At 39.8% G+C, this 13,643-nt stretch overlaps 1 protein-coding gene across 1 annotated transcript in view; it reads right to left on the reverse strand.

Annotated features, from left to right (window-relative positions):
• Positions 1 to 1,124, reverse strand: part of LOC139148211 (atrial natriuretic peptide receptor 1-like) — a 282,135-nt gene extending 281,011 nt beyond the window's left edge. Inside the window, exon 1 of the mRNA XM_070719527.1 lies at positions 445 to 1,124. Within this exon, the coding sequence (XP_070575628.1) occupies positions 445 to 472 (28 nt within the window). The 5' untranslated portion in view covers positions 473 to 1,124. The remainder of the gene's footprint in view (positions 1 to 444) is intronic.
• Between the last annotated feature and the right edge of the window lie 12,519 nt (positions 1,125 to 13,643).

Consider the following 13,643-nt stretch of genomic DNA (forward strand, 5'->3'; position numbering starts at 1 on the left):
CAACGTTTAGCCACCACACGGCGTTATACTGCAGACTGATCACCTGGGATGCCAATGTGCACCTTTTTTTTCAAGAAACCGGATTTGAAACGAGATTAACCTTTTGACATCGGCGTCATCTGTCAACAGAAGGGGGATATAAACTTTCATAACAACACCAAAACGACCTTCAGCGTCGATATTCTGTATTTTCAACAAATAGTTTTCAGCTACAGGTACACAAATGTTACGGTAAACAAGTAGCCAATGCTATCGATTTCACTTGTACGAGAAAAAATATTCGCACTTTAATTTGCCCCTCGCGAAGTTTTACAAATATTTTTGTCGAAAAGTAGGGAATTAGAAATCGTCTACTATGCCTTACTTTCCTTTCGGCCGATAAGGTAAATATTTGGTAAAGTTATAGAGTCCAATAATGGATTTTATTTCGCTCTCAATACTTACTTCGGGCTCTTGACGATATACTTTTCATGTTTTCATCGTAAAGTTCCGTCCGTTCGGTGTCGAACAGCACGCTCTCGGTCACGCTCAGGTTGCCCCGCCTAAAACGTGCAAAATTGCCCGATCCACCGGCGACCAGGGAACGTCGCTGTCGCTGCCAATCAGGCCGACGTGGTGCCAGTCGAAGTGCTGGCAGATGTCAAGTATAGCCCGGGCGATTTTCGTCACGGGGCATATACTGCGACCATAGGTAGGGTATTTGTCTTTATTGCTCATGTCTAGCGAGAGAGTCATAAACCCCATCATGGGAATATTCCAAACGCCCGCCAACTGGGCAGCCGTGCTGGTAACCTCGCTGCAGGCGGTTCCGAAAATCACTGAGAAGTTACCGTTTGTGACCGAGTCCACCATCCTGTCCAATGCAACTCCTATGTTACACCTGGTATCCTGCCATGTGTAGTTTAAAGCTACATCTTGCAGTAAGCTCTCCTTCTTGTTAATGCGTTCTACCGCCAAGGAAAATGCGGACCCGAGACTCGACACTCTGCCGGGGAGGCCGTCTATGTTGTGGCACAGGAAAGCCAAGTTCAATATCCCAGACGCGTGGACGAAAACTCGCATCACTAGGAGTATCCAGAGCGGAGCGTGAAGCGTACATGCTGACGCCATGTTGTGAAACGAATGACTGGCAGTCTGGGAATCGACTGAGCGATATGTTAAGTATGTGGAGCACGTGTCACAATGTTCAAATGTACAGAGTAAAGCAAGCATAATCGGTGTACAACCGACACGACATCATCGAGCATATTCCTGCAGGCAGGGGCAACCAATTCACGACAAATGAATTAGATTTCCTCCGCCGATCTTCTTAACAAACGTCTTTCTTGTTGACGTTAATACCTGGGGTGGTAGTGCGTATAAGGGTTGACAGCACAGATATTGTTATACCCGGATCACAGTCACATATCCACTCAGCCACGCCACACAACCGTTTCTTTGTCTTCATCCTTCCCGCAGACGAGTGAGCTTGCGTTTGCCTCGTAGCAACTCAGTTGAGAGGAAAATTATAAATAACTTATGACAACAGCCATGAGTATTGTATTCAATCAATTAACAAATTTACAGATAGGCTCAGCATAGCCCAGTGAATTATTAACATCGAAATTCTAGCATACGACATATTTTACGGGCCAACGCCGAACTTAGCCAAATCCAAATACTTGAAATCAAGTCAACTTCCTTACAATTGACGTGAGAGAGAGAGAGAGAGAGAGAGAGAGAGAGAGAGAGAGAGAGAGAGAGAGAGAGAGAGAGAGAGAGATATTGTGGATCTCCCTGTCCTCAAGGGATGAAATAGAGCTACTATGAACGCCGACTTCTTCGGTTGGCGTGTGGTTACCGTACATACCTGTCGCTAGTTCGGATCAGTAGAAACAATACTAAATTTATATGGCAATGTTTATTGAGATGTTATTCTAATAGACTATGATAGGTGACAAATGCATCTATAAATAATGCCACTTACAAGATCTATGAGTTTGCATTCTTGAATGACTCGACCAGACAAGACAATAGTCAAACAAGTACGGTGCTGTTACGTTTTCGTAGAAGAATATCTACCCGAGTCACTGACGTGAGTCAATGAACCATGTTGTTGGCGAAATGCGTGCAACCATACCGCCTCTGCGCAGAAAAGCGGTGCACGCCCCCACACCGCTGGCAATCTATGATCGATTGCCGCCCAAAAAAAATACGCCGATTCCAGCGTCACTGACGCAGATCGAGACGACGTTACAGCGATCATCGTGGCGAGAGTTCACGGTGATTCGCACGGGATCACCGACAGTCGACCTCATGGTTCACTGAAAGGGTAATTAAATAGTGATACCGATGGATTTTTGTTTCTCCTGAAACCCACACACGGATATGGAAACAAAGCAGTTTTTGCTAAGAGAGTGGCCATGCACAACCATACAAGAACAGTTTAATCTTAAAGTTTAAAAGCTGTAACATTTTGAATCTTTTCCACCTTTTTTGTTCTAACTTTAAAAATACAGTTTCTTATTCTTCTCTAAAAAATCATGTTCAGATGCCTCGCGTACAAACTTGTCATCCCATGTTATTGGTAATTACTGAAGCTTAATCTGGACCAGAATTCATTTGTCAACAATAACATTGCATATTCTAAGCAATGCATAACAAGACTAAAACTTTGCATGTTAACACGATTTAAGGAAAAGAAGAAGGAAATATTTATGCTGTAAGAACAATTATCAGGGAAATACAATCAAAGAATCTTTCCAGCATCGGGCTGAAGTGACATTGAAAATTTAGTTAATTGACTTTTACTATACATTGTAATATTTCGAATTCATCGTATCGGCCACAGTCTACTTACATGTGTGTATTTCGAAAACACGTTATTCGGCTACTTAAAGCATAGACTGTAGATGGCTACTATCTATGCATAAAGGGACGGTAGCCGTGCCTTTTGATGTTGTATTCACGTTATTTGTTCTGTATGTCAACAGGATTCTTGTTCTAATCTCAACAGCATGTTGAGGTACACAGTAACTGGAATGTCAAGTCGGCTTCTATACGTATAGGCTGTATTGCTATCGTTGACAAGTGAATTCTAGTAACTTTCAAGCGACAACAATGCAGTCTATACATGTCGAGGCCGGGATGACAAGCTAATTAGGGGCGTTCAATAAAACACTTTGTTTGTCATCCGGTGGTCATTTAAGGTAGAACGCGACTCGGGGACAGATATCCAGACTCTCAAAATATACAATTCTTTTCTGATGTACCACTTGTTGGGGCCCATTTTAAAGCTGTTTGACAAAGAAAAACATTCACGGTCTTAGTTTTTGCAAAAATTCAAAATTTAATTTCAATTCCCCACAGAGTTAGCACAGGGATGGCGGCCATTTTGAATTGCAAATATCACAAAATGTTGGGTAATTTGTTTGACTAGTTCGAAACTTTGCACGGTGAACCCCGATTTTTATTATTGATTCGGCTAGAGAATGGTGAAAAGCATCATTGAGGAAAGTTTGAGCGAAAGTTTAAGTCTTTCACTTTCGAGGCGCATACTACCTTAACACTGTGACGTGCATTGACACTTGAATTTCTGTCCGCACCCTTGTTCAATCACTACTTAGTAACATCGCACTGCATACAGTGCCTGCACAGAGCATATTGATCGGTCGAATCAGTCGGGTTTATTAGACAGTTAACCAACAAAGAAAAGTTAATAAAAAGTAAAAAGTAGTAAAGCTTTGAAATTGTTGCATTCAGTCTTCCCGCGTATGTTTTCCAAATTTTGATTGGTCACGAAGCCAGAGTACGTGTTCCAATTCCGGAACCATCAGTTTTCATTATTGCTTTTTTCGTAATGGTTTCATAATGGGGTCATTTTCGCGGTGTTGATCAACTCCCCCTGGCACCCGTGAGAATGTGGCCAATCATTCAGAGAGGGCGTCGTCACTTGCGGAAGTTCAAAGAAGTTCACTGAGCTGCAGATATTTAAAGCGCGGCAGAGGACAATCACCCGCAAATCTCAAATGGCTCATTTTCATCGTAACCTCTTGCAGAAACACCTCAGGGTTTTGACTGTACTTTGACCAAATATTCGCCGTTTCATTTTGCACGCATGTCGCCCTCGTCTCATTATTTTGTTGTGATAGGCCAAGGTCAACTGCCCATGATCTCTAGAAAATGTCGATTTATTGGCCGACATCGGTGATTTGTTTGACAATTCCGGAAGCTATAATTTTCTCGCCCCTTCACTTACCAAATATCTAAGTCAAGGCATGGAATTCTCGTCAAGTAGTATTGATTTGACTTCTGGAGAAGTCAGACCTGTTATCACGTGTGCACTGGAGATCTGACGTCATGGTGCATTTTACTGAGAAACTATAGACATTCTGCTGATAATGTAAATTTGGTTGGATAGCTGGGGATGTTAGTTTAAATTAAGGAAGAATGCGCCTCAAAACATCAAAGACATCAACGTCGCCCAACCGTTCTTAAAAGAAATTTTAAGCCATTATTCTCTATCAGCATCAAGATGAAAGTCGCAGGGTCTAAGTTATAAATATTTTCTGAGCCAACACTCGTGCGAGATCATTTTAAAGCTCTTTGAGAAGACAAAATTTCACCGTCTTCGTTTTTTCTCGTAAACTTAACACAGGGATGGCGGCCTTTTTGAATTTCAATTATTGGCTAATGTCAGGTAATGTGTGTCTCTGGACATTCTATGCACAAACTTAGCCAGTCTTGTATAGGGAAATGTTCACAGTTTGCATCATAGACAACCACATACAGTGAATTGACTTTTAGGTGAAATTCAGCGATCAAATTTCTTGTAATTCCAATGATCAATTTTTTGTGCACAAATGATCTTTTTATCACCATACTCTTGTTAGTTTGTTATGTTGTCTTGTTATGTTATATATATATATATATATATATATATATATATATATATATATATAATATATATATATATTATATATATATATATATACATATATATGTATATATATATATATATAATATATATATATATATATATATATATATATGTTTGGTACATACATCCATATCCATATTATATATATATATATATATATATATATATATATATATATATATATATATATAATTGTGTGTGTGTGTGTGTGTGTGTGTATATCGTTTTATATATATATATATATATATATATATATATATATATATATATATAATAATATCGTTCTCTCTGTCTCTCTCTCTCTCTCTCTCTCTCTCTCTCTCTCTCTCTCTCTCTCTCTCTCTCTCTCTCTCTCCCATTCAGATAGATATACACACAATGACTGTAGGAGCTTATGGAATAAGTTGGTGCCGGTCTCTGTGGTCGGCTCTACATTTTTATGTTGTTCGGGAGGATGCCACCAAATTTTTTCCTGCGAACGGAAGAAATTTTGCCTTTCGTCGGGGAGGGGGGGGGGAGGCGAAAAAAAAGTCGATGAAATATTGTCTCTCCCCCCCCCCTCCAAACCTTGCCGGTAATAATGCTCGGGTCCTCACACTATCACTGCGCGCACTACCTTAAAGAGAATCCTAACACATTGACTTGCGAATCGTAACTGAATGATCTTCTTCTTTGGAAAAAAATATTAATTTTAAAGACATTCTCACAGCATGCAAGTTGTGTAAAAAAACCAACTTCCCTGTATCTTTTTAAGGATAGGCAGATTGCTGCTACAGTATTGTAAGTATTTTGTAAACGCTCTCGATCGTGCTGACATCATATCAGGAAACGGATCATTAACCTTTCTCAATCTACGTGCCGGGTAACAAAAACAAACCAAGGCGAAACGGTTTTGTTTTCTCCAAATGCGTGCTAGCTGTTTGTGACATGTTTGCGGCACTGCCGTTTACGTCATGTACCAGCGAGGACTGGCTGCATGTGAGCAGCCTGTATGGCATCTCATCAATTTAATCGCATAAAAAACACGTCCGTAAACTTAACCGAATAGTTCAAACGACAATGACACCTCGGCACTATTCCTTGCACGGTGGCACTCGGATTGACACGACAATTTGAAGAGTGATCAATCTGAGGAACATTTGGCCGAATGTCCCTGGTGAAGACAAATGGTTTTTCTTAGGGGGTCTTACATGGCTTTGTAAAGGCACTAGACCCCTCATGATTGTGACGATTTGTAGAAGTGTTCTGTGTTGGCCCTTTGTTCTTCAGAAAGTGGACGGCTAAATGAGTCTCATAGATCATAGAGGATGGGGGAGCTCAGGAGGACGGGGTAACTGGTTGGTCATGTACGACTTGCTGGTCCAGTGTTCAGGGGTGACCTTTTTGATACAGTTTACAGGTTAGCTTCGGAGGCGGCAATATTCAAAGACTCGTGTATCGGACAGGCGCCCTGTCAGACTCACTGCAAAATTCGTAAAACCAAAGTCGAGAAAGTTTATGTTTGTTAGCTATTTAAAACACCAGAAGACTTGCACGTAATAGGACGAATATTGAGGATTGAACGGGGACTAAATTGTCAAAATTGAATATAATACGCAAGATAATTTTGAAAAACAAATCTGACAATCTGTAGTTATGTTTTAGCCTATTATTGTGTTTTTATAGCGTAAATGTCAAAACATTGTTATGTTATGGTGCGCAACAGAAATTTGGAAAACTGGTGCGAAATCAGAAATTCTCAGAAAACCAACTCTCTTAAATGAATTAGTGGTAAAGTATTGAAGCGCAAAACGTGTAAATGTTCAAAGGAAGTCGCCGAAATTAGACGCAGTCATTTGGAAGGTAAGGACTGAAACATCTTGGCGCCAAGCCGTTCATCGGGAAGAATAGTTGATTTGGCGCCATGCTATTTCGAATCTTACGAAGCATAGATATCCATCTTGTAAACGACTGCGGTGCTCCAGTTCGAAGGTCACAAACCAATAGAGGAACCGACTTGGGAAACAAAAGCTAGTCAGTTCATTACTACCTCCACAGAATGATTCGTACACTTTGAAATGGTAAGCGAAATATGAGCATCCAGCATAATATTGAATAATGATTGCAAAAGATAGGTTACCCCTATAGGAAAAGATCAATGCCACAGTTTTTAAACATTTGTTTTACTCAAATACTGTAGCACCAAGGTTGTCGTAGATAAAAAGACTAGATGGTGACTTTCAGTTTTTGAAATACAAAAGCCGAATAGACCCCTACAAAGATATGACAGACGAGCAGACACACAATACATAGAATCTGCAAAGTCTAGTGAGAGTTCTTTACGACAGTAACACCACTAATTATTTCAGTACATTGTAAGTAGCTACGAGTTTGTAAATGTCTTAACTTTTGATGTTTCTACCATAAAACACATCTTAAAAGCGCAGAGTTGACCATCCAGTTTTCCTGTGTTGTTTCAAAATCTAACAATAGTTTCATCATCGATTGCAAATGAAAAGAGACAAACCGAACAAACAAAAAAACCAGGCGTTGTTTTATCATCTGAGTTGAAGCACCTGAAGAAATGTAGACGGCCTCTATTGTGATTCTTATTTTCTCAAGTCTATTTGAGGGGCTTGAGGTCATTTATGGTAGTATGCGCCCCGAAATTGAAAGACAAACTTTTGCTCAAATTTTCTTATGGAAACTTCCAACCACTCTCTTCCTAAATTAAGTATAAACATCAATGGTCACCTTGCAAAGCTTTGTACTAGAGAAACAAATTACCTAACATTACTGATATTCTAAATTAAAAATTGCCGCCATCTCTATTGGGAAAATACAATTATTTTATTTTTGAAAAACCAAGACTGTGAATTTTTTAAACACCAAGAGCTTTAAAATGAGCCCCATAAATACTTGTGAAAATTCGAGAGTCCGAATGTATGTTCTTACTACCTCGGCGAGACTTAGTTTTGTTTGCAACAATTTGAGAACCGATATACCCAAATTGATCGTTTACAACCAGACAAACCACAAGGTTACCGACCTTTTTCAGGTAGCCAGTGGCAATGTGTGAGCTATGTTTTCATGGCTGCACAATATACCTCGGTCGAGGTCGGGGCTCGACACTTTTGATGGGCGATCACTTCATAGAAAAGTGGCTGTGTACCAAGTAAGGTTATTTACATACAGGAGGCCTTTGAGGCAAGAAAATGGGGGAGGGGGCATTCGGCTGGGAATCCGGTACAGGTACATCCTGGTCAGTTCAGTTTGATAAAGGCTGATGACAAAACCATACTTTTTCGGTATTAAGTTGAACTAAACAGTCCGAAGAATCGTGCTAGAGTTTTAAAAGAGGTTTCAAAACTTTACAATTTATCAAAGTTCTTCAATTGCAAGTCGGGCTCCGATACCACCGCATGACTAAATCATGTCAGTCAGCGAGAGCCCCCAACGACAGTGAAGGAGTCCTTATTTTCTTTCGTCGATTTTTCTTTGTAGCAACATTTTGATAGCATAGATTGACGCACGGTCGTATCAAATGTCATTTACACTAAAACCACCTTAGCTTGCCACCTAAGCTTCGTGATATCTAGTCAAGCAACGACAGCTACAGTTTGAATACTTCTTCAGGTTTTTGAACTTGTAGAATTATTAAAGCGTTCCAAAGATGCAATGAAGTTGGATACCGTGTGAGGTGCAAAGGAATACCGAACGCAGAAAGTTGAAGTTTTTGTTGATATCCCTCTCGATTCAAATGTCTCGCCGGATTTTAATATTACGTAACATGACTTGAATCGCTTCTGTTCTGTAGTGATAGACTAAAAGTTGAAGTGCGAAAGTGTTCAATGAATTGGGTCACGTTGGAAGAGGATCTCTCAACATATCGGGAATAGGATGTAAATTGTGTCGACATTTCACTCGGATTTGCACATCGATCTGAGTCGTCAATCTAATAGATTCCTTAAAAGAGAGAGCAAGATTGAAGAGCACTAGACCCAAAAATCCATTTCATTTTAACAAAACAGCGTAATCCTCTCTCGAAACACGTAATCCTCGGGTTCTCGTTGCTTCACAAATCCTTTGGAGGTTTCCTTAAGAGAACCTAACTTTTTGATAAGGAAGATAAGCCCAGTGGCAAAAAAAACCACAAGACTGAAACACTTTGGCAATGAATGCACACTTATTTTATTCATATTCATATTGAGTAAAACAACGAAATGTGTATTCTAAGAAATGTGTCATCACACGGCATAAATATTCAGTAACATGAATTACCTAGGCCAACCATTTTAAAGATAACAAACTCTGAATCTGGCTAAAAACCAGTCTTTTTTAAGGATGGCAACTGTATCCCTGACAGAGTCGAATTGATACATTTTCTACATGAAGAGCGCTATCATATTATTCGGTATAATAATATTACAACACACAATCGAGATAATGTAAGATACTATTTCAAGCCTTGAATCCTCACCCGTGTGATGTCATATACACGTGGCTTCACTTACTTTACGTTCTGTAACAGACATCATCTAACTTATGGCAACGAAGTTAAGGCCAATTTTCAATATCGGAGAACAAATCAATATAACTTGTCAAAGTCCTGAACTTTTCGATTTTAACATATATGAACTTATTTCTGTGGAGATTGTGAAAAATATAAATACATGTTGTCTACTGTATTTTACAATGCAGGTGATATCACAAGACTTCTTCACGTCTTCATGTTTCACGGACAATACAAAATAAAATATTCTAGTGCAAACTTTAATACAACTGGCAATGGGCAGCTGTTCGGAAAGTTATATCAGATTAGTAGATTATCATTATGTACGGGAACTTAAGGGAGTCTGAAAGGGCTATTCTTTGATTGGCTGTCTGGAAAGAATTCTACAAGAACTGTTGGTTTCAACCAACCAATTGGCTAAAAGCTTCGCAGACACAACACATTACCCAAAATATAACTATTGGAAAATGTACAATATTGAGTGTAAAACTGCATGCAAGATTTTAAATACCATTAAAAGCGTAGACCCATTGAAATATTTTAAAATCGACATTTTTGCTACAAGAAATAACATGGCATATTCATGGCATAAATCTGAATAAGTTAAAGCAATAAAACATTCTATAAGTCACCGAAAGCACGAAACTTGATTCTACTAAAATCTTCTTAATATCATTCAATACTGATCATTGTCATAAAATATATAGGTTTAATTTGTAGTCTTGTTACTTCCCTTCATCGGATTATGGCACAACATAGAATGGCATTGCAACTCAACACAGCACTGCACAGCGCAACACATCAGAGAGCAGTGCAACATATTGTAAAACAACACAGAACCCAACATCACAGCACAGCACAAACAATGGCATAACATACCGCAGCACAGCGCATTGCAATACAGCACAACACAACATAACAAGAGCGCAGGTCAACACAGTATAACAAAATAATGCATCCAGCTTCACACTACAGAACGACACAATAGCACGACATACTGCAGTACAGTACGGCAAACACAACACATTATGTCAGCGGTCAGCAGACTATCAGACTGTAGGATACAGCACGTACAAAAACATGTCACCATGCACCACCACAACACAATTTCAGATACGTCAAAGTGCCCATGGAGTTGAATACACAATCAAAAACTTTCAGATATTTAGAACTCTTCATACAGGTAGATCTCTTCATAAATGTACTATTGTCAAAGCATATAAGACTTCATACATTTTAAAGTGTTCATACATCTTGAACTCTTCAAATATCTAACACTCTTCATGCATCTTAAACTCTCTCCATAATTCTGGCACTTTCCATACACGCAACAGTCCCCATACAGTTAGATCTTTGAATACCTCCAACGCTGCATACATCCAATACTCGTCATACATGAAGTACCAAAATAGATATGGAACAGTACTGCTTATACTATTGCATTTACAGGGCTCGAAATTAGCGGTAGTCCCGCGTCTACCAACTTTTCTCCGGGCTACCAAAATCCATGAAATGGTAGCCCACATGGACTACCAAAGCCTGGGACCTGAAATTCAGTCAGTACTTGGCATGCAAAGTCTGGTCCGCCACTTTGAGACGAGTTAAATACAGTCAAACCCAGCTGGACACAGAAAGGCCATGCTATGACTTTGTATACAAATTACGAAGACGACCGGCCCTGCCGTGGAACTTTGCAACAAAAATTAAATATCTGAACTGACATACTTGAATGACAGGCACAGGAAATGATGGCCAATGGAAACGCATTTTCGTTGCATTTTGATCATAATGTATCAATCACAGAATCCAAAAGGGCCATGGTTTTAGCCCTGCTGCAGTATGTCTCAGTGCTGAGAAGGTCGTGTTGTTGTCATGACGACTATTAATATTTGCATACATCCCTGAGAGTGAAACGGGTTGTCAATAGGCCACCAAAACTTTTGAGTACCTCTTTCGTCCATTATACCTGTTTCCTTTGGCATTAAAGGTGTGCAAGTATTCACATGACTAGAAAATTCACTTCATGGGCAGAATCTTGAAAAGAGCCCTTCCTTGTCTGGTTAACGAAAAAAGATACCCCTGAACAAAAATATGCATGGGCTACCGGCCATTGTCGCCGGGCTACCAACTTCAGAAAATGGTAGTCCAAGTGGACTACCAGGGAACTAGCTCTCTTCACACATCTAGCACTCTCCATATATCTAGGTCTCTCCATACAGCCAGCACTGTTCATACATCTAGCACTCATCCTATATCCTATATCCTATATCCAGCCTCATACATCCTCATACATCTTACATCCAGCACTCCTAATACATCTAGCTCTCTTCATACATCCAGCACTCTTCATATATCTAGCTCTATTCATACAGCCAGCACTGTTCATACATCTAGCACTCGTCCTTACCCTATATCCAGCACTCATACACCCAAATACATCTTACATCAAACACTCTTCATACATCTAGTTCTCTTCGTAAATCAAGCACTCTTCATATTGCTCAGTACATACAATCCGCACTGTTCAAACATCTGAGACTGCTCATACATCTAGGTCTTCATACATCTAGCAGTCTTCATATATCCAGCAAACTTCATACATCTAGCTCTCTCATACATCTAGCATTGTTCATGTATCTAACAGTCTTCCTATATCCAGCACTCCTTATACATTCAGCACGGTCTTATACATCTACCGCTGTTCATACATCAATGACTCCTACTCAGCACGGTTCATACATTCAGCACTCTTCATACGTCTAGAACTGTTCATACATTTTAGCACTTTCAATACATATAGCAATCTCCATGCATCCAGATCTGTAAGTACATACAACACTTCATATATCCAGTACACTTCATACATCCAGAACACTCCTCACACATCTAGCAGTGTTCCTCAACCAGCGCATTTCATATATAGATCATATGCCATACATTTAACATTCGTCATATATCTACCATTCTTCAAATATCAAAGATTCCTCATGCATCTGGCTGTCTTCATACCTTTAGCATTCTTCATACATCCTTCACTCTCCATACATCAAGCACTCTTCGTGTATTCAGCACTGTTCAATTATCTGGCGCTCTTCGTACAGCCATTAATGTTCATACGTTTATCATAATGCAGCTCTTTCTTTGCAGTCCAGTGGTCACGAAAACGGATAGAGTGGGGATAAGTTTGCCTAAATCTTGCCTGTGAACACAGCCTTGAATGTATCATAAATACCGGATGCCTGCAAGAGGCATGTCCTGAAATCTACTTGTCTTTTTTTAACTATATGTACTCCGCATCTGGCAAAAACATCTACCTTTGAATTACTTGCAGTGTTGCAACATAAACATGGTCACTGAAATTATTTCAACCTAAAATTTGAAGTATGGTTTCACCATGTAAAGTCTGCTTTAGCGTTTATCAATCATTTAATATTTTTGTCGCAGTTTTGTTTTGAATAAAATAAACCAAGCTATCCAGGGATCTGCGTATTGGTGATGCTTCCTTGAGAATTTCTTACGTGACGCGCTGCTGAGTAGAAGTGACAGCTTTACGTGCACGGAGTATTTTATCGACAGCAAAGGCCATGAAAAGTAGGACTCCCTGTGAAGAATTAACAATGTTTGAGATGAACGTGAGAAGTTCAGCTTCTAAGAATGCAGCTATCAATGTCAGGCCCCATGTTAGACCCATCAGCAGAAACGTTTTCACAAAAATGAGAAAATGTCGTCGCCAAACACCCATTTTCCTCACGTCGCCCGTATTTGTAGAGGACTGGAAAATGTACCACAACGAGAGCACAAAGCAACCTGCATTGAAAACAAACAACATTGCCACCGGTAGGAGGAAAAACAACAGCACAGCTAACTTATTACGGATCCAGCAAATCTCATTTTCACCGAAACCAACATCAAAGTCTGCAAACTCCGTGAAGTTTATAAAGATTGCGACAGATACGACAACAAGAGGTGTTGTCCAGCCACAGATGCTGTAGTACACCACAATCCAGGGATTTTGCCCCACCCGAAGAAATTTGTGAATGGAGCGGAATGTTCGACAGATGTCAAAACTAATCAGTGACGTCCAGACAAAACTGGCCAACCAGGTGTAGTGTAGAAAGACGGCGATGTAAGGACACAAACTTGGCAGTTCGTTCAATCCCATGCTGAATACCAAAGCGATTTGGGCAAACAAAAGAGAAAAATTGAAGTTGACCAGCAGCTTTTCGGGTAAAC

This window comes from Ptychodera flava, chromosome 13 (assembly GCF_041260155.1).
Source record: "Ptychodera flava strain L36383 chromosome 13, AS_Pfla_20210202, whole genome shotgun sequence".
In the NCBI taxonomy this organism is placed as follows: Eukaryota; Metazoa; Hemichordata; class Enteropneusta; family Ptychoderidae; genus Ptychodera; species Ptychodera flava.